Raw genomic sequence first — 26,263 nt, forward strand, 5'->3', positions numbered from 1 at the left:
GCCACCGTTCAAGAGTCCTAGAGGGTATGAAATTAAGAGTGTTAATTTACAAAGGAGTCCAATATTGCAGCATCCGCTGAACCTTGTGGTTTCATAGGTGAAGAATTCCACATACATTTCCGCCCGGACAAAGTACTCTCTAAACCACCTCACAGCTTCCCCGCTCCATCGTGTAACTTGACTTTCTGCAAGACCTACAATACAGTCCAGGAACTTGCGAAAAGGGTGATTGACAGTAATCAAAAGGTTCAATGGCAAAAGCCTCCCCACTAATATCTGCAAATGATGAGTTTTCTTGCCAGTTACATCTGAAAGCCTGCCATTCATGGTTCATTTGGACCAAGCAGTAACTCAAAGCTCATGACAACCACATCTTGGAGATTTCTCAGCCATGTAGGATGGTTCTCATTCCACTGAGAACTTATCCCGTTCCGACCTCGAACTCACAAGCAAGGGAAGGGCTGATAAATGCTGCCACGCATTCTAAAACGTGCGAGTACTTTTTTCCATCCAGTGATTATACTAAGGTAAAGCTACCTCGGATGGTATAAACTGAGTATGAGAAGATGGTATGTATTGAAGTTGTTTCACTTTCACTCAAGAAAAGAAGATTGAAGATTTTTGAATGTTTTTTGAATTTGTCTTTTCTAATCTAAAGATAAGTGCCTGAGTTATTCACTTCTGATCGACACTGTTGTAAAACTATTATACAAAAGAAACAAAAGAAACCAATGATAACCCCAAGAATAAATGCCTCAAGCCAGGAGCTTTGGCTACAACTGCGCAATGATAGTGCGAGAACTTGCGCTCAATCGCACTATCAAATTGCAGGAGCACCAGCTACAACTGAAACTGTATTGGCTTAACTAATGAAACAATTAATATCCACCTATCCAATCACCCCAGCATATTGCTTCGATTCCTTCCTGACCGAAGCATTTGCCACTGGAGTTGGCCGATGTTGGTGAGGATAGCTTCGAGGCCCGAGAGAGCGATCGACTTTGTGCCAAGTCCGAGAAACCACTTCGCCTGTCCAGGTGTCCAGTTTGTATGGCAGAGCGAGACCGAAAGTTGGCATGCCAGGATACCAGTTGTTGCCCGTGGTTGATTGGAAAGGTTTGCAATGAAATTCGCAGACCGCGGTCTCAGCGAAGTACCAGGCAACGAAGATTGAGATGATGATTCCGAACCAAGTGAATTTCCAGCCGTCCTTGTTTTGCCCATTTTGTTTCTTGCGAATGCGAGGAACTTTGACCGTGATGTTGAAACTATGCCAATCTTCATCGGAAAGAAATGGAGCTGGAGGTGGAGTCGCTTGTTCGATGGTGACTTTTGTTTGAGTTGGAGTTTGAGGAAGTTGAGAAATTGCTGAAGTGCGAATCTCTTCGATAACTGGCGCGGGAGTATGTTTGACTGCTTCGATTTTCCAAGGAGCCGGTTTGATCACTTCGGTGTTCGAAGCAGGTTTTTCGATGAGTGATTTGAGACCTTTGTCGGTCTTCTGAATGCCGCGAACCGCTTGTTGGAGGAGTTCCTCTTTCGTGTCGAAGAAGTCGTCGTCCGAATCGTAGCCAGCTTCGATTCGAATCCTCTCCATGTCCTCGGCCGCAGTAGGAAGAACTGGAGCGGGAAGCATGATGTGGCGGTTGATGTATTTTCCGGAAGCTTTGTCCCAGACAGGCTTTGTCGCCCTGTTGATACGTGGTGGAGTTGGGCTGATCGGTGCTGGAGTTGCAGATGGTTTCCAATCCCGGAATGCCGCGAGTTTTTCGTGGTTGATGATGATGTGAGGCAGAGCTTCTGAACCTGCGTCAGAGACTGGCGATTGTGGTCTGGAGTAGATCTCTGAACCCAAGTCGGAGCCAATTGGTGATTGTGGTCTGGAGTATTCTCCAGGAGAAAGAGGAGGAAGGGAATCAAATTCCGTGCGTTGACGTGCCGGACTTGGTTGAGGGCTCAATTCAGGGCTGGGTTGCGGGCTCGGCTCTGGACTTTGAGCTGGGCTTGCTTCCGCAGAGGAGAGCGAGAATTCGGAAATGTCCGAATGATGCGAAGCGTTGTTGTTTCGAGCAGCAGCGGCGGCGTACTGAGGAGAGAGAGGAGGGCGGCCATCAGAGCCTCTTCGGCCATAGTTGAGCTCAGTGGTGTAGTCGGAGCTTTCAGAGTGATCAGAGGAGTAGTCGTACTTGGCATATTGAGGCGATGGAGGAGGGCGGGCGGCCTCGGCTTCCCTTCGGACTCGGTTGCCGAAGGCGGTTGCAGCTCTGCCAACTCCAAAGGGGTTTCGGCGACCAAACGGAGATGGAGATGGAGATTCCGGGTGCGCGGGTTTTTTCACATAAGTGGAATGGGCAGGATTGAAGCGAGACATTGTTGTCTGGGTGAATGGGTTCGAATGCAAGAAGCAAAAGAGAAGACGCAAGTGCGATGAGAAGAAGAAGACTGAGTCAAGGGTGGAAAGTCAAAAAAGTTCAGAAGAAGAGAAAAACTGGAAGTTGCTTTTTTGGATATCTACGAGACCTGGGGGGGAAAGAGGCAAGAACCGGGGGGGGGGGGGCAGGTGCTTATATGGGGGAAGGGGTGATGCAGCGACACGGTCGCGCGACGCGTGGCGCATGGACCACCGCGTGCTCTCGATTTCTCGATTTCCCCGATCGGATCTACGCTAATCGCACTAAATCTCAACTGCCGGTACTAGTGCTCGTATTGCCAAACGCCGATCTAGACCGCCAGAGACCGCAAAAGACCGCAAGTGGATTTTACCATGGAGGAGCCCGTGTAGACCGAAGCTGCATTTAACATATATATGTATATATGTAAATACAGTTTTTGATTTTCAACTCTTGGGGCTTTTTGCCAGTTTCAACTGAACGCAAAGTGTGCTTTCATCTTAGATAAGACGATTCAAACCATCCGGATCACGGCAGCAAGGCCAGAGATCCAATTCAGCTCCAACCCGCCAAACGCCGCGCAGATGGGATTTCACAATTCCGATAGTTACCATGAGAATGCCATGAGCGGGGGTGTGAAGATAGAAATAGCCGGCTTAGTGCTACCATCTTGCGCAAGCGACAACTGCCGGAATTCTGACGCTACCTACCTAGGTAGGTAGGTACCCAGGTATGCTGTGTATTCTACCCAATGATCTCTAGCCTTCTATCTTCCCCTCTTGGCTAGTGCGTTGGGGTACGGGTACCGACAAGTTCTCATCAATACGAGCTTGAACCCGAATTCTCGGGCCCGTCCAAGCCGGCAGCTCTGAGTCTCACAGGGTCCGGATTGTACACAATGCCTGCACAAAGGAATGGGTAGAATATATATGTACACGAAATTGTGATTCCATCTTCACAAATGTTATGCCAGAAGAAGCCGGGGAAGCAGTTGATTTCTTTTCACTCCAGCAGTGACTGTTCAGGGTCAAACAGTCGGAAGTGCAGGCGCAGGTATGCTTTGTTAGATGTAGGCCCACCAGACCCGTTGTGCACAAAGTAGAGAACATCGGGATGGAGCCCAAAGGCCTACCACCACTCAAGCCGAATCTGGCGAGCACAGCGACATGTTTGACATCCGGTTTGGGCACCACTAAACGCTTGAGTTTGTTTGCACTGCAATGAACTGACAACCAGTGTTCTGTCTTTAATCGTATAGTACCGCATCAAACAGCTGAAGTATTGAGGCTCGTTGTCGTTGCCATCCCAATCGAGAGAGCAACGCTGATTGTGCTATTTACGCGAAGCGATCTGCATAGGCATGGCCGCTTATTACTCTCAAGTTTGTCCGGTGTCGAAATAGCCAAAGTTGCCAACCACATTGCATCACTTCCTAATAACGCACTGAGGAATCCAGTTATCAAAGCGTGTTCCGAAGTATTCTCCCCGCAAGTGCTTGAATTAATAAATAGCCATTTGCCATTCTCGCTGCCATTGATCTTTCAGAAAGAATTTCTCCGAAAGGGTTGTGGATATTTGATGTGACTGGCGGAGATATAAAGCGTCGCTGTTCTGAGAAAAATCCACCGCCCACTGTATGACCGCTGGAGCCAGGCTGTCTTATTCTTCCTCCACGAATCAGGTCCTCAAATCGTTTCAAACTTGGGAGAGAGAAGTTGCGACTGTTCGCCCTGGGCTTTCTGGCTTTACGTAAGCTCGCTTAATAAGGGGTAACCACCTGGGCAGAATCGCTCCAGCTGGAATGGCAAGAAAAAGATTCAGCAATCAAGGTTTCTTGGGATATCATTCAATTCTTGAAGAAGTGCCATACTTGGTATTCCAGAAACCACAGCTTTATTTTGATGTATTCAGCGACACTTGTGAACACGCATGGCTTATTAATATTCTCTCAAAATGTATTGATCATTCTCAGCGCCAAACTCTTTCGATCACCTGTTAGTTCCCCTCTCTCAGAGCGTACGTTCCTTGCTTCTTGTTGGTAGTACTCATGATACTGTGTTGGGTAGCGTATGTGCAGGGAAGGTAGAGTGGAGTGTTGAAGTCTCTGAACGGGTTCTTTTTCGTATGACTTGCTTAATCGACGAAGATCTCTCCATCTTTTGACTATTCGAAAAGATATTAGCACCTACATTCTTGTATTGTCGCGTGCATTTATTTTTTCAAAATCAAGAGGGCGCGACTTTGCACTTACGAAGTTGAAAGCTGAAATCAGCCGTAAACGGTAGCCACAGTAGAACAGCGAGGATTTGTCCAAATCCCCAGTCATCTTCTTCAACTGCTGCGTCGTGAAATGAATGTAGCGCTTTACGCAAAAAGATGATGTAAAAGGTCTCCAGCCAGGCGATCGCAAGGAACGCGAGGGTAGTCACGATCCGAACAGTGTAGAACATTTGTGAAATGTGTTGTGGCGGGGTCTGCCCATGAAAATAGCCAACGATATAAGCTTGATAGCGTCGTGGACGAACAAGATGCTGACGAAACTTGCGAAAACGGGAGAGAATATTGATGGTCCACCACATGCCAACCCCTATGAGACCGATCCCGATGACTGCTGCATAAAAGGACGTGCCGGCATAACCAAGTTTCTGGAGTATACTGCCAAAGCAAGGCCAGTCTCCTTGTCCCGAATTAGAACCCAGATGAATTAGCGTTGCTTCTACCTCTATCACGTAGATCAAGATTCCGACACAGAGAAGACCACCAGTGGCAAATCGATACTTCTGTAATCGATCCGACTCGTTAAGGTTGAAAAATAGGACCGCGAGATATACTGAGACCGCGAGGTACAAGGCCGATGTTGCCACCGATGTTTCGTAGAAAGTATCTGACAATGCGGGATGGCCGTTCAACACTACCACAAATGCAATGGCTAGCGAGAACATGAAGAACCATGTGCTGTCTTTCAGAAGTTTGTGATTTTCCTTGTTTTCGGTCGCTTCCCTAATTGCACGAAGACAGAGAGAACTTTCAATCTTCATCAGATGTGACACGACATAGATGGCGACGTGTAGTGTTGCTACGGTGCTGGCTAGCACGTAGGACACTACAATCTATTTTGGTTCAGCGGAAGTTCTCAGACTCGCTCGGGATGAAGGAAAACATCTACTCACACCTATTCCTGCAACCTCCAGATTTCTTTTGTAATGTGCGACTGTGCAGAACTCATTGATACAGGTTTGGCAGATTTGCTTGATCAATGAATGAAAATCGAGAGACTCGTTCCGAAATATGTCGCTGGTATTAGCCTCCATTGTAATTCGCGCCCATTCCGCAAGCGTCAGATTGGATATGGCAGATGCATTATACGGCCATGAATCTCTGATCATGGCAACACCATTGGAATCATCCAACTCCGATATATTACTGGCAAAGAATGCAAAATCCACTTTCCTCCGATCTGACAATTGGTTGTGGAAAGCCCCACCGTATAAGATCCCAGCTGGCACGCTGTCCCTGTTCGTCGCGCACAAGACCTTTGCGTGGTGTTGACTCGTTGCAGTACAATTTTGTGTATAGTTGAGGCTCGCCATCGTGATACGTCGTGCTAAAGATGGTGCGATACAGCTTCTGTCGATCGCGTCGAAAGCCCTTCTCGTCCATTCGTTGGGGATTTCAGTAGATATGCTGTCGTAAAATGCAGACAACTCAATATTATCTGCTGGGTATCTTGCGGCCGGCCAGGCCATGGAAATGAAATTGAAGTTGGTGGTGTCGTTTGCAAATCCCACATTATTGTTGTTCCCATTGGGGGTCCAGGCGTGATTGGCACGCCATGCCTCAGCTGTCGCACAGTTCGCAGTAAAATTTAAGTCGTTGAGTAGCTGGAAAGTCTGGGAGAAATTCATGGCCGTAGATTGAACATTCTGCGTGTGGTTTGCTGAAAATATGAGGTGATGTGCAGAATGAGTTGAGAGTGAGCCTCCTTGACTCAGGCCTGGGGTGCACATTCCAGCTTACTTGAACGTATTATCGAACGTAACACATGGCCGTATTGAAGGTAACTCAATCAGTTATCGACAGCCTGTTTCATCTTATTATCTAGAACATGAGGGAACATCCTTTGATCCCAACAGGTCATAGTACCAATTTGCGCTGTGAACATCTCGCTTGACTTTGGATGGAGGCCCGGCCTTTGCAAATATTTCTGATATTCTATATCCAACCATACCTCAATAGCCCAGTGTGACAAGTCACATCTGGGCCCAGATCATAGACCTGATATTTCCAGAGCAGCTCCTTCAAGAGCCAAATAAATCTGGACAACTCAATGGAGCCCCCAATTCCCACTTGCCCCAATTGCCACTGTCAAACCCCTCAGATAGGCCACCCACGAGCTAGTTTATTGTCTTTGCAAGACTGAGCCACATTTCACCTCCAGCGCTACAGCACCTTCGCGACAACTGGCCAAAGTAACTCTCGTCACGGCATCAGGATGTGCGTGGTTACCAGCCAACTCCCGACAGAATCCATGTGGTCAATTACCCTCAATTCAATCGATTCCAAAAAAGCGAAGGCAATGATACGAACCACCACAGTCCACTCGCTGGCCCGCCAATTCTTCCTCGAAAGAATGATTGGTACAATCCAATGCACTGTTGGTCGAGAAACTGAGTCCCAAACACTTCAAGACTTTCCATCGTCAATCCATGTCTGTTTCCCTGAACCTCAACTCAACTCAAACTTCAGTCCCCAGATGAGTCATGCCTCGGCGACCAGTTAAGGTGATGCCAGTTCCCACTCAGAGAGTGTCATCGGACTCAGAGAGCCCAACTTCACTCTCCAGGTCATCCTCGTCATCAGTCTCCGAGTATTCAGCTCGAGGACCTTTGGGTCGGTTGGCCTCGCGAGCTGCGTCACTCTGCACTTTGATCACAGCACGAGTTCCCTCGTCGTTAATCTCAGGCGGAGTTCGGCGGGCTTCATAACCTGGTTTCCCGGGAAATGGTCGCCACTCGCCTTCGTACCAGGCTCGCCCTCCGTCAACCACGCCACTGCAAAGCGACGGGTGCTTCAGGTCCACCTCTGACAATCCCACACGGCAATTTGGAGGTTCATCAGCAAGGAAAGGAAAGACAGCATGATACTGCCAAGCCCCCCAAGCCAATGGCCTCGAGTCATCTTCAAAACGAACAGTTTTGGAGACGACTCTGTTTGTAGCCGTTGTTCCCCTCAGAGCACTCCGAAGAGGCTTTTTCTTCTTTTTGCCCAAGCCCAAAGAGAGAGGAGCAATCACCAAACATTCCTCAGCCCCATGGGCAGCTGAGGAGATTGCTTTTTTCCTCAAGCCAAGAGGAGCGACCACTTCAGCCCCAGGGGCAGCTGTTGCGGACGCTCTCTTTGAGAAGACAAGCGGTGCCACTTTGAAAACCTCCTCAGTGCCTTGGATCTCGGATGTTATAGCCGCTGAACTCTCTTCAACGCCAAAGGCGATTGAAGATGTTAATGCAGCCAAACGCTCCTCGATCTCATCAGCGACTTTGGAAGTAATTCCAGTGTCCATGCATTGAGCTGCTTCAACTAAACTCTCTTCGACCCCATGGGCGATCGATGATGTTATGTTTGAGCTGGAACCGAGTGTTGCCACTGGTTCTTCGATTTCCACCTCGACGACAGGAACAGACCATTTCCATCGTGCGAGGTCGGCTGCCATTCCGAACTCTGCAAGGCACACCTGCTCATCTTCTTCGAATTCCTCGACAGACTGAGTAGACGGCTCAGTTTGAACGACTTCATCTTTCAAGGACGCCTTTTCGACTACAGATTTCTCTGATCGCCGAAGGAAGCACTCTCGAACCCTCTTTGCAACCCCCCGGATTCCCACATTGAAGAAGCTGAGCTGCTTGCGCAATCCAACTCTTCCAACTTCGAACGCCATCGCTGGAACCACGACGGTGTTTTCAGTTGACTTGGTATTTCCCAAGGTTTTGGTTTGGTGCTGCTGGGCTGGTGAGACCGAACAGACACCGGTGGAGGCAATATTCTTGAAAGTATCAGTCATATTTGCAACACAGGAGGAAGAGGGGTGCGGGGGGAGAATGAGGATATATACTGTTGCGCACAGGAAAAATCTGTCTGCGCTAATTCCAAGTACCGCCGCTAAAATGCACATAGGAACTACGTATTGTCGTGGATGGGGGACTAGAGCCCTCTAGCGGCTTTTAGTCACTGAGGGGTTGGATATCAACACCAATCCAGAGTCGGGATGTCCAAAAGTTGAGGTCATCAAACTCTCATTCTGATAATTATGGATCAGATGACATCTTTTCGTCGTTGCGATTTATGCAATTATGAAAGATTGGAGCTTATGGCAAGCAACAGGAGCACGTATTCAAAGGGAATTAAAGCTGAGTAAAATGAGTTCTCAATGATAAAAGCTTGCAATACATAATCCGATCAATTATGATTCTTTACATCAAGCCGCCGACTCATTGGAGTCAACTGCTCGATGGCTGACAGCGTGGTTGGGCATTTTGAATATTTGCATAATCCCCGCACCCGAAATATTCCACCGCCATAAGCCGACAGAGATGAAAGAACCCACTACTCGAAACTAACCGTCGGATTTACGTCACTGAAGTATGAATGTGACTTGAAATTCAGGCGACGAGAAAGAAGTGATTCAACGGGCGCCCGAGCGCTGAACGGTCCTGCCGTTTATGGAGGAAAGAAGTGGACAGACAGAAAGAAAGAAAGAGGTGTTCAAGAGCAACATGGAAACCAGGAGATTAGAAACTTGACTAATTCCAGCGCCACGATGTAAGTAAGGATTTGTGCAAGATGTACAATCGGTGATTAAAGAAAGGGTTTGTGGCATAATGGCGAGGGTAGATATTTGGGTAGATATCTAGCAATAGTCATGACCAGATGTGTTTGAAATGCAGTCAAACTTTATTCATTCTCGCCAGGCGCCAACGTGAAGCTTTATGAATCAACAGCACTTTTCGTGAAGCCGCATGTTTCATCACCCATCAAGTCCCCAGATCTTGTAAAGTAGTAACGCTCTCCTGTCTTTCGTGCAAACTCGTGTGAAATTATCATCTTCATCTGCCAACTTGGCATGAAACTTAGCCATTGCTTGTATGCTCAGCGACAGCTCAAGCTCAAGCTCAACCAAAACTGATCAATGTTGGTAGTTTTGGATTAAGCTTTGCGACAGTGCCTAATGTCCCGAACGCCCAGAGATAAATGAGTGCAAGAAACCAAAATGGTTGCCATCTTAGTCTCGTCACTTGACTGAGATAACATGTTACAATCCGTATTTCTTATCCTTTTAGGCAATGGGATGATGAAATGCCCGGAGAGAAACCCAGAGAAACCCAAGGTACTTCCCTCATTTTCGAGTAGATAATCCAGCAAAAGGTGATGAGCTCCACGGATGAATTTGCATCGCCCATCTAAAATTAAGAACTAAATGCACAATCAGAGCGCATGTATCCCGACCGAGGGGTCAATCCCATCAAGATGTATGATAAGTAGCCAAGAAATTGAATTGAGCGACGCCAACATAGAGCAAAAGATATTATGTACTTGAAATGTAACTGAATTGGCAGGGAGGTATGATCTCAAGGTTATCGCCAGGAATGTGAGAACATCATACAAAACCAGGACTGTAGACTCAACAAGCTATACTGAATCAAGTAGATGGCATCAGTCAACATAGTGACTTGTGTTACATGGTCGTGACCAAGCCTTAATTTTATTATGAGGTCAAACTTGCATCTTGAGCGCCGAAGTGGGCTCCTGTCAGGAACGGAAGAGTTTCAAATATGCGAGTAAATGCAGTATGGTTAGATAACCTTTCAATCGTGGATTTTGTTTGGGAAAAAACAACTTATTCTCTCTTCAAACAGCTAGCAAGTTGAATGTATGCTTTAATAGCATTCCATGGGACATGATGGATGAAGAGTTGAAATTTGTATCGTCAGCTCCAAACTCGGAATTATAAATTGCGAACTTGGATTTTGATTTGAAGTCCGACGAGTAAGCAAATTTCGAAGTAGCTTCTGACACCTTTACCAGCTAGACGCCTTCTGCCAACACATGGGGCAGATCAGAGTAACAACGTATCTCTGACTAGTAATTTAGATACAGTAGCACTACAACCTGAAACAAGACCACTTTTGAATGTCTTCTTCACGTCATAACTCTATTGTTGTCAAAATGATAAGCATCCAAGATCATTATATCAAGGCTCCCTTTGAGATTGAAATTTCTCGCGCCAGACAGGCTATCGATCTAGAACGACCCAAATTTGCAGATATGAGTGGTAGCTACAGAAATACAGAGTTGAATCATTACAAGGGAAGAGTAGTATATACATGAATAGAATAAGGTCATCTGAATCATTTGGAAAATGGTTCAGCGAGACATCCCTTCATGCATATACCAACCTTGCAACACACGTGAGATCTAGAGCAACCAAAAAAATCTATAAATCCCGAATTTGCTGGAAAGCCGAATAGCAAGAATCAATCAACTAAGCACAGCAACAATAGGAACTATGCATGGAAAAGAAACATCTATGACCTGATTTGACTGCCTGCCCATAATTCTCAAAAGTGAAATAGTCTTGTCACTACTGCGAAGCCGTGTTTCCAGCCGCTTGCCGTCGCCAATCTTCATGAAAAAAACGGCAAGCAGCAGTCTTGAATGACACGCAAGTAGTACAAACCTCATCTCCACTCAAAGAGAGGACGGACACCTTTTATTTCAATGGCTGGGAGCTGCATATCGTCGTGCGAAATCGAACAAGGCCTGAAATTTATCATTAGCCTCCAAATCGTGTAATTCGGCCAGGCGAAAGAGCTTACTGCCCTTCCAAAGTGCTGGCTGAGTTGACGAAGACAAGATGATGGACAGCTCATGTTCGGCACCATCATAATCATACTACATCCACTAAAGAATTGAGAGAATAGTGACAAAGACGTTACCCGAAATTCGTGTGGTAATGAAGCGGCCCTTCACATTCGGCCAACTTCCACATTGAATCTATGTCCTGCCAGTCATGATATTGTGTTTCGTGCCGCGGTTGGCGTTGTCGTGGAATACCTGATAGTTCAAGTGTTGCTTCCTGAAGGGGGGGTTTTGAACATCACCTAGTGGCGCCTTGCAACAATGATGGCCAACTTCCTGCTTACGAGTATGAACGGGAAACAGTATTTGGTGTGGGTGTGCCAAGAAAGACGTCGTTGATACCCGACGTTGAAAATGGTTGAAAGTCGACAAGTCACCGAGATTTCTGTGTTCTATTGAGATTATTGCCGTCCACGATAAAATCCTTATCTTGTTTGTGTCCACTCACGGCATTCCCGTCCATCACCACGGGCATTCTCCTACTTTCTCCACCACGAGCAATGTCCACGAGTGATGTGCCGCAACCATGTGCGGATTGCGTTTCGCTAATTTGCCAGTTCATGGTTATTGGTTCAAGAATGGCCGAGGATGCGACGAGTGGAGCAGGAAGCTCAAGGGTCATGAATCTGTTCATCGAGCACGTTGAAGTCTTGGAGAGCCCTGAGTACCTAGGTACTCGAATATGGTTGTTTGGGAGGTATGGTACCCACGAGTAACGCCTTTGCCTTGTACCTAAATACCTGACAGTTCTCTTCTGCTGGCACATGATCAATAGTTCACGTGAATGGTACCCAGGTACTCCGTAATCCACCCGATAGCCCACCTCGAAAAATTCTGCTGAAGATCGAACCAAGATAGCTTGCCGGCCTTATCCTTATTGAGCGCAAGCCGTGTGACGCTCGAGGGGTGATGGCCGTGAAATTCCCAGCGGTGTCTTCGCTTATATTGTGGGGAGACGCAAGTTACGTAAATGGTAGTGGCTTCAGAGAAAATAAGCACGTGATGGAGTGCAGTTAAGCTTCTCTTGACCTCTCACAGCCGTTGCTTCGAATTGCTTCGACAAGGTGGAGTAGACGACCCGGCTCTGATTGGAGACCTCTAGCTGACTAATAATCCGTGACCTCCCGCAAACCACTTCAGGTGGACCCTTCCAACCCCCCTCCAAATGCTTCCAGATGCCACCACTGACCGCTGGGCCTCCCATGTGCTCCGCCAAGATCCGTCCTCTAGCAGGGGTCGAGCCGAGACAGATCCGTCGACGTCCTTATCAGAGATCGATCCCCAATTTCTTCACTTCTTCCCCCGTCAAGAAGAACTCAGTCTTCGAAGGGTACTTACTTTGGACGTCTCTCGATTAATATATCCAGTTCCAACTCAGTTCCGACTTCATCCAAACATTGTTCTGCCCTCTCAGTGTTGACTGCCCGGTTGCCTTTGCGCCAGCTGCCTTTGCGACTCTTCCACTGCGCCCAAGCTCGACTCGGTACCCTTTGCGACTCATGAATTGATCGTGTGCCAACCAAGCCGTCCAAAACGTTCAAAACACCAGAAATTTAGCTACATTCAGTAATTTTATCAGTCATCATCCCTCGCAACAACATGGCAGACGCTCCCCAAGTCGTCCCAGCAGATGCGCCGCAAGTGGTTCCTGCGGGCGATGCCGACGTTCGCCATCGCAAGAAGAGCTTGGTGGCCATCAACACGCCCGATGGACGTTCCAAGACCGTCAACCTTGAGGAATTGAGCAATGCCGACGCCCAGCTGGCCGCTCAATTTGGGTATAAACCGGTGTTCAAACGAGAATTTGGGTATCTGTCGACCTTCTCGTTTGCCGTTAGTATCAGCGGTCTTTTCTCGACCATCATGACCACTTTCGTCTACCCTATCTCGGCGGGAGGTTCTGCTGCCGCTGTGTGGTGTTGGCTGATCTCTGGTGCTGGTTGTATGTGTATTGCCGTGAGTGCTCCAAATGAACGGAAATCCTGACCATAATATCTATATATATATATATATAGATGTATATATATGTATATATGGTCGTATGCGCCCATCATGCTCACCTCTTAAAAGTTGTCTGTAGCCGAGCTCGTCTCCGCATATCCTACCTCTGGAGGCTTGTACGACTTCCCCAACGCGCCCTGCATACCGATACTCACACATTCGCAGATATTTCACAATTTCTCGACTCGCGCCACACGATTGGGTGCCGTCGCTGAGCTGGTAAGACAATCTACCCACTGCAAAACATGTGACACAAGCTGAGATTCCAGGGTGACCGGATGGATCAACTTGCTCGGGCAAGTCGCTGGTGTGGCATCTTCTGAATATGGAGCAGCGCAAATGCTACTGGCGGCAGTTGCAATGGGATCGGGCTTCAATGAGGAACTAGGCGCCTTTAATTACGAAATCACCACGAACAAGACGATTGGCATTATGGCAGCATTGACGGTTCTGACTGGGCTGGTCAATTCCATGTCCACCTACTGGATGGAGAAATTGACCAAGAGCTATGTCATCTTTCACGTTCTAATTCTCGTCTCCTGCTCGATCGCTCTTCTGGCGAAGACGGACAATAAGCACTCCGCGAAATATGTTTTTACCGACATTGAATCGACATCCGGATGGACGCCTGTTGGTTTCAGCTTCCTATTTGGTTTCTTGTCAGTGTCGTGGACAATGACAGATTATGGTACAGTTAAACTTGTGCGAAGTCTTGATATCGCCTGCTAATTATATCGTGTGTAGACGCCACCGCTCATATTACGGAAGAGTATGTCTCGTGTCTTTTCGAACAAAATTTTTCTTGCTAATGATTACTAGAATTTCTGAACCAGAAGTTAAAGCCCCATGGGCCATTTCAATGGCGATGCTGTTCACCTACCTAGCCGGTTTCCTCTTTAACATCGTTTTGTGTTTCTGCATGGTAAGTGCTCCATACATCAAAGTTTGCCACGCGCCTAGGCAATCCCAAAAGCTAACTCTGTCGTCTTCACCTAGGGTGACACTGCAGAGATTCTTGCCAGTCCTCTCGCACAGCCGGTAGCTCAGATTTACTACAACAGTCTCGGAAGGGCCGGTGGTATTTTTTTTACCGTATGCGGTTTCATCATCATCAAGTTTGTCTGCTTCACGGCTATGCAGGCACTTGGCCGAACCGTGTTTGCTTTCTCCCGCGATCGTCTCATTCCAGCATCTTGGATTTGGGTCCAGATCAACTCATTTACCGGAACCCCTCTGTATGCTGTCTGGATTTCGGTCGCGTGCTGCATTAGCATCAACTTGATTGGACTCGGCTCTTATGCAGCGATTGCTGGCGTATTCAATATCTGCGCCATCGCACTTGATTGGAGTTATATCATCCCAATTGTGTAAGTCTTTCTTGACGAACGGGTTTGATCCATGTCTAATCGTAATCTAGCTGCAAGTTAGCCTTTGGCAAATTCGAGCCAGGACCGTGGCATATGGGCAAGTTCAGTGCCGCTGTCAATTATTGGGCCTGCATCTGGACCCTATTCGTTACCATCATCTTTCTACTCCCAACGGTTAGACCCGTTGCGGCTGATACTGTGAGTAATCTTGTTTCTGCTATGTTTGCCGGCTAACAAGAACAGATGAATTACGCGGTGGTATTCCTGATATTCATCCTCCTTTGTTCCGCAGTCTTCTGGTATGGTGGTGGTCGGAAATATTACACCGGCCCGATCGTCGAAGCAGCAGCAAATGATTCTGAGGGTGACCACTCTGGGATCAGCGCCGAGGTCAAGCAAGACAAAGCCAACTTGTCTTAGGCGTGTATGACGATTGGTCACAGTAATACGCGCTCTGTCGGAATGCGTAATTTCATATGGTCGTGAAGTGATGGCACTTCGTTTCGGAAGTCGTTGTATCGATATCTACATGTATATACATACGATGTCACGCTATGTGATTCGAATTTGATACCCAATTTAATAGCTATTTAATTCACCTAAAGCTGATGGAAGTCATGTGGACTCATTGATACCAAAAAGCCGACGTCTTGGTTTGACGGTAAACGTGAATACTATGCTGAGATGTACACATTTAATATGGTACCGGTCGTCTGAATTAAAATGTCCCTAAAAGTGAAGAACATATCAATGTTTAAGGCAGACTACCCCTGAGAACCTCTTTGAATCCTGCGTCTCTGTCCAGAATGGTATCTCAGCCGAATGAACTCACTAGCGACAAATAAACCAGGGCGCCGGGTCGCAGAGGACACCCCGAGATGGAAAAGCCGACGAAGAGCATATGTCAACGTCAGTGACAGCTAATTTGTGTTATGAATCTACAGCCTCTGTCTGTGTGGAGTCAATGATCGTTTTCCAAGTCGGTTCGTGCCAGCAGTTGAACATTCGAACCCGCAGACTTGAATTAAAAAGAGGCAACAAGTGATAAAAGTTATCATACTCGACGTATCACGCAAATGTCGACTTAAGCAGATACTTTGCCCTTCATTCCAATGCCAAAAACATGTGATAATTTCTGTTATATTTTTCTCAATGACAATTTCCACGTATGATGCTTCGCCGGTCATAAATAACTTACCCATAACCACGCCTTCAGTGGGACGCAACCTAACTAAATCATGGTATAATTACAAACCCAACCATCCCGATAATCCCAAACACAATAAAACGTTCTTGGCTAAAAGTCTTGCAGTCTATGCCTATGTCCACGCCTGCGCCCGATCCCATACGTTGAACTCCAAATATTATCTTTTTATTTCCCACAACTTTCCATCGAAGCCCCTTCCAACGGTTCCGAATCAATGGTGATTTCGAAGCGCTCGCCACTCACCCAAAAGCCTGCTGCCTCGATCACTCGGCAAACGACTTCTAATTCGACACGATCGCGGGGAGAGTAGACCATGAGGAATTCGCGCGGGACGTATTGTTTCATCCACCCACCTCTCGCCAGAGGATGTCTTTCACCCCAACCTTCCTGTAGCACAATCTTGGCATCATCAGGATGTAGATTCATGTGCATGCTTCGATCGCTATGGTGCACGTGAACAATTTCACCACGACAGGTATTGTTGATTGGATTGCGCGCAAACAGAGCAAGTCCCTTCTTCTCAAAACAGGATTGTCCAATCCGGAATTTGTCAGGATGTCGAGCGGCCAGGTTGATCAAGCTGGTGCGTAGAAGCTGATACATGTCAGGACATCCCGTCTGGTCGATTTGGCGTTGGGGAGCAATCCCAGCGATGGTTGGCCGAGGTCCTTTCCGAGTCGGAAACCATGAGTGAGCACGTTGATAGTATCCCTCGGAAGGGTACAGTGCTTCAGCGACGGTGGCAGGCGTATATGGGTCCGGAAGTGCAAAAAGGCGTAGGATGGTGATTTTGAGATAGCCGTAGAATGTCGATGGGGTTCCACCTGGACCGAGCGAGAGGAAATTCAAGTAGTCTCTGTGGATGATCAAGGGAATTGGTGACAAGGCCAGAAGCATGCATGCGAGGGAAGGTTGCAAAAAATGGATGCTGACACATATTGCGAAGATAGTCAGGCAGAGATTAAGACCAGAGAGTGTGATCTGTACTACCTGTTGCTGTGTCAAGCTCACAAGGGGTTCTCGCCCAGAGTCATGGCCATCAACTACAACCTGCGTTGTGAGATTACTTGTTTTGGGGAACTCCATCACCTATCGCTCATTAGCAAACACAACAGCCGTAAGCTGGGAAAAGTGACCGCACCTAGTCTTTTGGAGAATTTCAATGTCTCAAGTAAACGTGATGCCTATCAAATTCAGTAGCTTCAATGCTCAGGAGGAAGGCAGAAGAGCTGAAAGAAGAGACTTTAGCAGTCACCCGGGCGAAGGAAATGGTTTTGGATGATTGCTTGATTCGGTCTGATGTGCTCCAAACAGGATGGCTGGAGCAATACGATGTTTCGGTAGACCAAGCAGATTGTTTGGAGGTAAACACGATAAAGTGAATTTGTATTGTTGAGTGAATAACAGCCAGAAGTGATATGATGGAATGCACTAAGCAGAAAACACACGATCTGAAATGCTGCGATGATAATAGAGAACGTGAATAGGAGAAGGCAGAGCAGAGTTTTTACCAATCTTTGTAGGTCAGAGGTCAGAGGGCGAAAGAAGGAGAGCGGGGAAAGTGGTATGCTTTAAGCTGGTGAGAGCAAGAGTCGGATTGCTTCTGTGCTGAAGAAGGGGACCAATGGCTGTGACGGAGTGGACGACCGACCCACCTCACGATGTGCTGTCCCATGAAGTCAGAAAGGCGAGGAGGAGCGAAAGGAGCTCCCTCCCGCAACTTCTGACAGGACCTGCTCTGGACGGTGGAACGGCCATGGGTGGTTCTCGTGGCTATCGCTGCAGTTTGTGGTAAGGGCGGTGGAGCGTTTCTGAGAGGCAAGCAGACCGGTCATCGGGGAGGAAGTGACGAGTGACGAGTGACGCAGAGCGAAAAGCAGAGGCGATGTCAACGACGACCAATTGAGCCAGGGCAAAACAATAATAAGACATTTTTCTGCCGGAATTGGCATTTCGGGGTGACATGATTTCCTAAATTGGCGCTGCGTAACGGTCAATCCGGAAAAAGGGACGTATGTGTGGTGATTGGAGGCAAAAAGCCGTGTTGCGTAGTAAATTATTTAACATTTCTGACGTTTTGCTAACTGGACCTAGGTATCTGTACAACACTTGCTACTCGTCGCAGCTACAGCTCCCTCCTTAGCTAGGCTCTTGCTTCTCCAAAGAATCGGGATGCATGCATGCGTTGGGCGTGGCATGTTGTTTTCTCCGGGAACGAGGCAAAACTAGCCATGATTATTCTGTGTACGATTACTTTGCAGTACATCGACCATCGAGCCATGATTTGACTCGTGCCACCTAACCTCAGGGACAAGTTGGACAACTGCATGGTTGGGCCGGAGCATAGGTTCCGGTCCTCTCTGGCCGGTTGGCGGTTGGCGGTCGTGCAACGGTGAAGCTACTGCTAACCACTGTCTCAGTTCAGTCCAGTCAAGTGAGATTGCGGCTCTAGTTGACGATCCGACGGCTTTGCTTTGTCTTTTCTGTCACTTTCGTGGCAGTAGTGTGACCAAACGAGCAGTGTGACCTCTCAGCGTTTGCGACGGAGGGACCTAGGAATGCCTTGGGTAGGAAAGTAAGCAGAAACAGCAAGGCGGCTTACCTAGGTACCGTCCAGGTATCCAATGAATCTGGGGGAACGCCCACAATTGCATTTTGAACGTCACATGTTGTCGTTGTGTCAGAGGCAATAGAACTACTTGGGCGAATAGGGCTGAGACGAAAGACCCTCATGGCAGTTGCCCCATGGACCCATTGACCCCGCCTTGACCGTTACCGTTGATGATTCCAATTCGAGGCAGCTGGAGCGGCGAGCATCCAAAGCAAAGCCAACTACAACTGGACAGCAGGCAAGTCAAGTGGACGAAAGGTACATGAACCAGTCCAGCTGTCCGACCTCGCTCTAAACAACCGGCCGTCGTACGAATAGCGCCAGAGAAAATCCACTCCTCAGAGCACACAGAGCACCACACACAACGCATCTAGGCCAGCGCCAGGTACCAGTATCTCAATGTTCCATTGAAGTCTTCGTTGTACAGTACCTAGCCCTAGGCACCCAGGCGTGGAAGGGAAACTTTGCCGAGCTACCTACAAGTCGGATCGTGACAGCGTAGTATGCTAATGTCACCCGACGCGGAATGTACTGCGCAGCAGCAGCAGCAGCACTACATCAGGAATTGATAGCTCTCCTCTACCTACCTACCTACCTACCTGATACTCCACGAGCGGCCTGGTCGATGCAGCGACGATGGGACACCACCTGGTTGCGGTGCAGAACATGCACACGCACAAGCAAATGGGAGAAGTCCTCTCACGACTGGCCTACTTCATGTATGTACTGGTCCGGAATTGGAAGTATCGAATGGCCAAGTAACTATCGGACGAGGAAACGGTGACAACCATTTTGCCGCCGACTGCGGACTCGATGATGAGAAGACACGATGAAGACACTATGCACATCAACTTGTGAAGCCTTGCTTCTACGCCAATCACTCCCTCGCAGGCACTTTTTGGCCTGTCGTACAGGTTGATTTGGACTGCTAATGCAAGATAAGATGACAACGCCCCTCCTATCTGGCCATTTCAGCGTCGCCGATACGAAAGTCGATTGCCATACTATCCGCAGCATCTTGGTGAGTTTGTCATGTCCGCGAGTTGAGAGGGCTCGACAGTAAATGAGAATGCATTTGGGATGTCGGACTTTGAACATAACGTGTTTGGGAAGTCAATGAGCAGCCTGGATGTCGACAATGACCACCCTCTCTTCCAACATAGCAGCTCATTATGAATTTCGGTCAGATGGTGATCATGGAGGGGAGCAGACGGGATGGTCACAGCAAATGTTGGGGGTGCAGACGAGGACTCGGCTACTGTCACGACCGCGTTGCCAGTAGCAACGACCTTATGTTTACCATCTTTTCACAAGACCATCGCAACGCATCAATGTGTGCGAATGAGAAGAAAGGAAGAAAGTAGCATAGACACTCTACAATCCTTTGAAGTTTTACACACAACAGGTAAGTTACATGTCTACAAATCGAACAAGTAAACTGACAGTGTCCAAAAGCTCAATCCTAGCATTTCTGAGCCACGTTCCACCGAAAACCCGCCTGAGCATTCCTCGGAATGAGGCCTATGGATTCCGACGCGCCATTGAGCGTGAAGAAGCGAGCATCACACTCGAGATACTCCAGTTCAAAAGATTACGATATCGAAAAGCATAGATACGATACAAGTACTGACGATGATTCCGAATACACCTCAGACGACTCCTCCACACCCTCATCGAGGGAAACATCAGGGTCATATTCTTCGCGACGGCCAATGCTGCGGAGGAAATCCTCTGCCGGGTCACAGAGACCGCTGCCATCGGCATATAAACTGCCTAATAGGGTGATCAAGTATATGTGCTTCGGATTAATATCCACAGTAATATTGTTCATACTGAGTTTGGTACGAATGAGTGTGGTATCGTCTCGGAGAGTGGAAATAGGAAATGTGGGAAACAGACCGCCACCCCCGCCAGCACCATGGGAATCATTCCCATTCCTCACAAGATATTATGGCGGACTACAAACTTTGGTGCCATTTTCAGAGAACAGACCAGAATACCCGTTAGCAGCTGATGAGCCACTTCCATCGAACGAGACGTTGCTCGAAACCATGGTACCAGCGCGAGACACACCCAAGAGCAAGACATTCGAGGCATACCGGAATCAATCAACCGCATCGTACCTGAGCGAATATGCGCTAGTCAAAGAGTGCTTTTTGGATGCGGACTCAACTATACGGGTGCCGCAGGTACACTACTACGAGGGACGACCGAGCGGTTTTCCCGACAGCGTAATGGGCTCCTATGAATTACTGGGCCTGCCAGAGGACATTTGTTTCGAGCGCTTTGGAAGACTGGGACCATACGGACACGGATACTCAGCGAAATACGGTGGTACCGGGACGGGGCAGCACGGCGATATGGAAGGTTCCCATTCTGTTTGGACTGATGAAGCAACTTCAGAGCTTAAGCAGGTCGACTATCGAAATATGGACTGGGGAGATGCGCAACGTAGATGCCATAAAGCCAACGCCGACAGGTTTGAACCTAAGGTTGCCCCCACAAGACATGTAACAACCTACCAAATCCTGGATGAAGAAACCCGGCCAGAAGAGAGTATGAATAGGGAAGACCACAATTCCAAGGTAGGACCGGTATCGAACTCAACGGCGACAAGGAAGTTGCCACGTTCGGCAGTTGTAATTAGATCCTACGATGACTTCGAATACCGCGAAGAAGATGTTCTCCAACTGCGTGCAATGATATCAGAACTATCCTTGGGATCTGGCGGCGAATACGACGTGCATCTGTTGGTACAGGTCAAGGACGAAGGGAAACATCCGATATGGGCTGACGAGGTTACATACCAAGAGCACCTCAACGCATCTGTACCAGAAGAATTTCGGAGCATCACGACGCTATGGAGCACTACTCAAATGCTCATGCTTTACCAAGGCATATTTGATACCTTCGCCAGGGGTTCCGATTTACCTATCCACGGGTCCTACCGAGGCCTCCAGATGGCCATGCAACACTTTGCCCAACAACACCAAGAGTATGACTATTTCTGGCATTGGGAGATTGATATTCGCTACACGGGCCACTATTATAACCTCTTTTCGCAAATCGATTCTTGGACGAAGAAGCAACCGCGTAAAGGGTTATGGGAAAGAAGTGGTAGGTTCTACATACCTTCGGTTCATGGTTCATGGGAAGACTTCAAGCAAATGGTCAGGGTACAGACGGAGATGGGAACCAAAAGCCCAGAGGATATTTGGTCCGGAATCCCTGGTGCGAAAAAAATGCCGGCAACTCCGAAAGGCGAGAAACCAATCTGGGGACCCGAGCGACCTTTGGACTTAACGGACTGGTTTGAGGTTGAGAATGATCCAGTGCCTATTAATACATATGAGAAAGACAAGTACCAATGGGGAGTCGGCGAAGACGCAGACCTCATCACGTTTAACCCATTGTTTGACCCAGAGAGTACTTCTTGGCTTCTTGCGGAAGATTATACTGGTTACAACATTACTGGGGGAGCAATTCCTCGTCGTGCGGCAATCGTTACGTCCTCTAGGATGTCCAAACGCCTGCTCAACACCATGCACCGTGAGACCGCTTTCAAAAAGCACCATGCCTTCTCCGAAATGTGGGCACCTACTGCCGCTTTACACCATGGATATAAAGCTGTCTACGTGCCACACCCCATGTACGTTGACCGAGAGTGGCCTACTGCTTATTTGTCTGGAGTCATGAATGCTGGACGAAATGGCGCAACCGGGGGCTCCAAGAACAGTGTTTTCGGCGAGAAAGAACACAATCTTCTCGGCATGACATGGTACTACAATGCCGGGTTTGCTCCAAATCTGTGGCGAAGATGGTTGGGCTTAAAAGTCAACAACGAAGGTGGTGAAGAATTCGAAACCGTGGTCGATGAAGGGAGAGATGGCAAAGGTGTAAACGGGATGAGAGGCGGCGAAGGAAGAATGTGTTTACCGCCTATGCTGATACACCCTGTCAAGGATGTAGAGTTGCCGGTGGAAGGAAGCACAGTGGAGAAAGAGGAGATTCCAGAAAGTGATCCTAACGCGTAACATGTACTTTTCTGGTTGGATAGCGATTGGTTTTGGCGTTTAGCGCAGGTTTCGGCGTTGGGAGTCACGTACAAAGAGCATTGATGCAACGAATAGCTACGCTTAGAATTGTATGTACAGAACAAATCTTATGAATTAATATTGGTTTCATGCCGCATTATTGGTATCATCGTTACAAGTACAACATCTTCTAAGTCTTAGGATCCCGCTCACGGTGATCACCCTACGCTCAGTAGCCCATCGATCAATCGTCAAGCGAAGTTTCATCCTCCTTCTTTTTCGACTTTTTGAAAACTTCCTTGCCCTCCGAGACGTAAGCTTCTACCTTCTGGCCATCGAAATTTCTACCATTCATAAGGATAACACAAGCTTTGGCGGCTTCTGCGTTTGTAAATCGGACGCTCGCAATTCCTTCCTCCTCCAAGTCGAATAAGACCACGTTGGTAACCTCTCCCAGCTTGCTACACTCCTCGCGAATATCCTCTTTTATGTCCAGAATGGCAGCTGGATCATCTGCCAATTCCGCAAGCGAAAACATATGCTTTAAAATGACCACCTTATCGAACCTCGACGAAGTTTCCTGTATCGCGGATGGCTCATCATCACTCCAGTCCGCTAATCGAGCATCCAGTTTCTGAGTCTTCTTGATAATCTTCTGCTTATCCCTAGCCTTGGTCCGCTGTCTTTCCTTTTCCTTCTCCTTATCTTTAGCCGTAACTTCAGTGTCATTCTGAACTCTCTTGTAGCTCATGTCTGCAGCTTGGACCCTCATGCGCCCGCTTCCTTCCCCATCGGCCATACGGAATTGAGTGTCGTCCAGTAGCATAATCGCCATATCGACACTCGGCGGCTTGAAGAATACAATCAATGCATCACCCTTGAAGATGCCCTTGCTATCCGTATATAACTTTATCCTAGGCGCTCCGCTATCGATTTCCTCTGCAATAACGCCGCATTTTCTCGAGAACACTTCATGGACTTCTGGTATGGTGACATCAAATGGAAGCCCGGTTACGTAAACTGCTGTATTGGCTTTTGGTGGGAGCGGCGCTTTGGTTTTCTTGGGGGCTTTCTTTTCGCGTCCGCCTTCCTATGCACCAGGTTAGTATGTCGTTGGTATGGGGTGGGTATAGCTTATACATCTTCTCCGTTAACATATTCCTTCTTCCTCTTGCGCTTCAGTGCATCAACTGGTTCGCTCTCATCGACACCCTCAACCTGATATGCCTTCTGCTGCTGCTCCAATAGCGCCTCGTCGACTACTGGAATCCATCGTTTGATTGCGTCGTCGAATTCGTACTCCGTTCCATCTGCAACTACGAGTAGGAACTTGTTGTCAAGCTTCGAAAAGGAGATTCTATCATCTGCGTCAAATTCTGACGGATCAGTAGGAAAGGAACTTGCAGCTGTGCCCGCAGCCGAGGAAGAGGTTGAGGGTGTTCCGTTCATTTTTGAAATATCGACGAGACGTGAGGACGTGCAATTATCCAATAGCGATTTCGTGACGCGGTGCTGGAACAAGAACTTGTTCAGCCTGAGGCTTAAACGTAACACCTACAAATGTTGGCCAGCTATTCCTTGGGTATTGGTCTTCTGGTTTACTGGCGGAGACTTCGGTTCTCATTGCAGATTTATCGATTGTCGAGTATAAGATGTTTTCCAATACGAAGATAGTTTTCCTGATATTCACTCCAATAAAAGCTTACTTCCGCTCGACTTCTGCAACGCGAGCTGACTTCCGTGCCTCCCAAAAATAGTAGAGGTCGACGGCACTAACTAGTATATCCAATTAGAAATCCGTAGACGGTGCAGAAGACATTATCGACTAAAAATCACCAAAAAAAAAGACTTCATCCATCTAAAAAGCAAAACATAGCAATGCCTGGTTTCGATCCAGGGACCTCCGGGTTATGAGCCCGGCGCGCTTCCGCTGCGCCACATTGCTTTTCTTGACATCTTACTGCCTTGGAACAGATTTTTGCTTAAATCAAAATATAAAGTCTATAAAATAATTGCCGACAAAGGTCCGTTTGCCGACTGTCGTTTTTTCCAGCACGTGCCTAAAGGCCTATGTTGACCGTGACTTGTAAATATATCCAGAGGAGTTTAGAAATTGTTTTAAGCAACTCCCGTGTTTTTATGTCCAAGGCCAAGAGTATCAAAGCAGTGGCACGATGCGTCGTCAGCCCTTGAGATTAAGCAAGCTTCCAAGCGTCGGACCAAACACTGCCTCACCTAACGAGTTACTCATAATGTAAATGTTTAATGTTGTACCGTCACTTAAACACATTTCAACCTCATGTCACCCACATAGTAGAAAAATCGATTTTGAAAGCGACGCTATTGCCGAAGTGTTGACATGTAGTCGTAAATTTACGTTTTCATTGTAATCTTACGTTCACACGTTATAATTCCTTGGACCTTGGCTTTTACAACCCACACCAGAAGGTGTATATTTATTCGAGAACCGCTTATGGAGAATTTAGATTGTTTTCCCTCTCTCTGTATTCTTACAACTTATAAGTTAAACTTGCGTTCAACATCATTGCTGTAAATAACGCGGAGAAGCCCGACTTCCTACAGACCATGGAACACTCATTGGGGAATAGAAAAGCCGCATCGCGCCATCTGCTCAATGGCTCCCTCTAAGTATTCCGGCTCGACTTGCACGAGAACCCCCAATCCATGTTCTTCCAAAATCTTGGTTTCGATAACAAACGTGACAAGGAGAACCGCCCTCTCAGTGTCGCTCGCGTTATCACTGATTCGATGGTAGCATCCAGGAGCTTCATACCAGTGCTCTCCTTCACCATAAATGCCTGGTTCATCATCGTTCATCCCACTGGTACAGCTGCCTTCAATGACTTGGGCTATCACGTTGGCTGTTCCATGCCTGTGAGGCGGGGAAGAAGCTCCAGGCGGAAACATGACTTTCAGACCAACAGCTGTGATTGTTGGGTTGTCCTTGAGAATATAGCGGAATGTGGGAATAATTTGGGTAGCAGGACGCCTAGGAGACGTTAATTATCATGTCATCGTGCAAGTTTCCCGACCCCATAGAGCTCTGGGGTCTGGGCCACAAGTGACCTTACTCCTTATTCCAAGTGATTGGCTTGGTGGACATATTGCTGGTGCTGTTGTTGTCTTGCTCAGATGCTGTATTTGACAGGGGTTTTCCTGTTGGCGTAGAAGGCTGGTGGGTGGCTTTGTAGAAGTGATCGAACTTCAAAATGTGCAGCGGGACCTTCTCTTATAGGCGTCCTCTCTATATGCTTTCATCTCACAAAACTTACAAAACAGTTTTCTTCCTAATGCAAAAGGCAATGCATAAGTCAATTGGCTATCGGGTACGAGTATAACATTACACAGACTAGAGGGGTCGTCGCCATCTAATTTGAAGGAGAAGATGCTTGTTAATCAGCGGGAAGTCTATCGCTGCCACAGTGAGTTGCTCCGGCAGTCTTGGATGCATTTGGATCAGTTACTTCCCAAGGGCTTCTAACGTTTGACCTTCAGACGTGTGAGGACGCCTACTGTACTTTGATGTGTCTCATCGTGTGCTTCCAAGGTAGGTAGCAACAGCACTAAGGCTAGACCGCATACCCGACACAATTGCCAATAGCCTTTGACTTGGCTTACCTCCAACACGTGGACCTCCGCATACAACGCAATTGCTGTGATACTCAAATCTTGCGGTGCTTCAACTAGGTCAGGTCAGCCGCGTATCTAGGACAATATTG

The 26,263-nt window shown here is 47.7% G+C and overlaps 8 protein-coding genes across 8 annotated transcripts; 2 read left to right on the forward strand and 6 right to left on the reverse strand.

Moving 5' to 3' along the window:
• Positions 1-889: 889 nt before the first annotated feature.
• On the reverse strand, positions 890-2,371 carry GLAREA_11813 (uncharacterized protein; the record flags this gene model as incomplete). Its single annotated transcript, XM_008089956.1, has 1 exon — positions 890-2,371. One exon carries the CDS (start codon positions 2,369-2,371, stop codon positions 890-892), a length of 1,482 nt encoding a protein of 493 aa, XP_008088147.1.
• A 1,967-nt stretch (positions 2,372-4,338) lies between these two features.
• GLAREA_11814 (uncharacterized protein) lies at positions 4,339-6,295 on the reverse strand (the record flags this gene model as incomplete). The annotated part of the gene is made up of 3 exons (XM_008089957.1): positions 4,339-4,553; positions 4,642-5,500; positions 5,561-6,295. 3 exons carry the CDS (start codon positions 6,293-6,295, stop codon positions 4,339-4,341), a joined length of 1,809 nt encoding a protein of 602 aa, XP_008088148.1.
• An 893-nt stretch (positions 6,296-7,188) lies between these two features.
• GLAREA_11815 (uncharacterized protein) lies at positions 7,189-8,448 on the reverse strand (the record flags this gene model as incomplete). Its single annotated transcript, XM_008089958.1, has 1 exon — positions 7,189-8,448. One exon carries the CDS (start codon positions 8,446-8,448, stop codon positions 7,189-7,191), a length of 1,260 nt encoding a protein of 419 aa, XP_008088149.1.
• A 4,454-nt stretch (positions 8,449-12,902) lies between these two features.
• GLAREA_11816 (uncharacterized protein) lies at positions 12,903-15,091 on the forward strand (the record flags this gene model as incomplete). The annotated part of the gene is made up of 9 exons (XM_008089959.1): positions 12,903-13,259; positions 13,374-13,420; positions 13,470-13,523; positions 13,574-13,992; positions 14,049-14,073; positions 14,124-14,226; positions 14,301-14,671; positions 14,722-14,869; positions 14,915-15,091. 9 exons carry the CDS (start codon positions 12,903-12,905, stop codon positions 15,089-15,091), a joined length of 1,701 nt encoding a protein of 566 aa, XP_008088150.1.
• A 952-nt stretch (positions 15,092-16,043) lies between these two features.
• On the reverse strand, positions 16,044-16,775 carry GLAREA_11817 (uncharacterized protein; the record flags this gene model as incomplete). The annotated part of the gene is made up of 1 exon (XM_008089960.1): positions 16,044-16,775. One exon carries the CDS (start codon positions 16,773-16,775, stop codon positions 16,044-16,046), a length of 732 nt encoding a protein of 243 aa, XP_008088151.1.
• Positions 16,776-20,003: 3,228 nt separating this feature from the next.
• On the forward strand, positions 20,004-22,523 carry GLAREA_11818 (uncharacterized protein; the record flags this gene model as incomplete). The annotated part of the gene is made up of 1 exon (XM_008089961.1): positions 20,004-22,523. One exon carries the CDS (start codon positions 20,004-20,006, stop codon positions 22,521-22,523), a length of 2,520 nt encoding a protein of 839 aa, XP_008088152.1.
• Positions 22,524-22,767: 244 nt separating this feature from the next.
• GLAREA_11819 (RNA-binding, RBD) lies at positions 22,768-23,972 on the reverse strand (the record flags this gene model as incomplete). The annotated part of the gene is made up of 2 exons (XM_008089962.1): positions 22,768-23,613; positions 23,664-23,972. 2 exons carry the CDS (start codon positions 23,970-23,972, stop codon positions 22,768-22,770), a joined length of 1,155 nt encoding a protein of 384 aa, XP_008088153.1.
• Positions 23,973-25,118: 1,146 nt separating this feature from the next.
• On the reverse strand, positions 25,119-25,647 carry GLAREA_11820 (RmlC-like cupin; the record flags this gene model as incomplete). The annotated part of the gene is made up of 2 exons (XM_008089963.1): positions 25,119-25,533; positions 25,616-25,647. 2 exons carry the CDS (start codon positions 25,645-25,647, stop codon positions 25,119-25,121), a joined length of 447 nt encoding a protein of 148 aa, XP_008088154.1.
• Between the last annotated feature and the right edge of the window lie 616 nt (positions 25,648-26,263).

The sequence above is a fragment of the Glarea lozoyensis genome, assembly GCF_000409485.1.
Source record: "Glarea lozoyensis ATCC 20868 chromosome Unknown GLAREA8, whole genome shotgun sequence".
Classification (NCBI taxonomy): domain Eukaryota; kingdom Fungi; phylum Ascomycota; class Leotiomycetes; order Helotiales; family Helotiaceae; genus Glarea; species Glarea lozoyensis.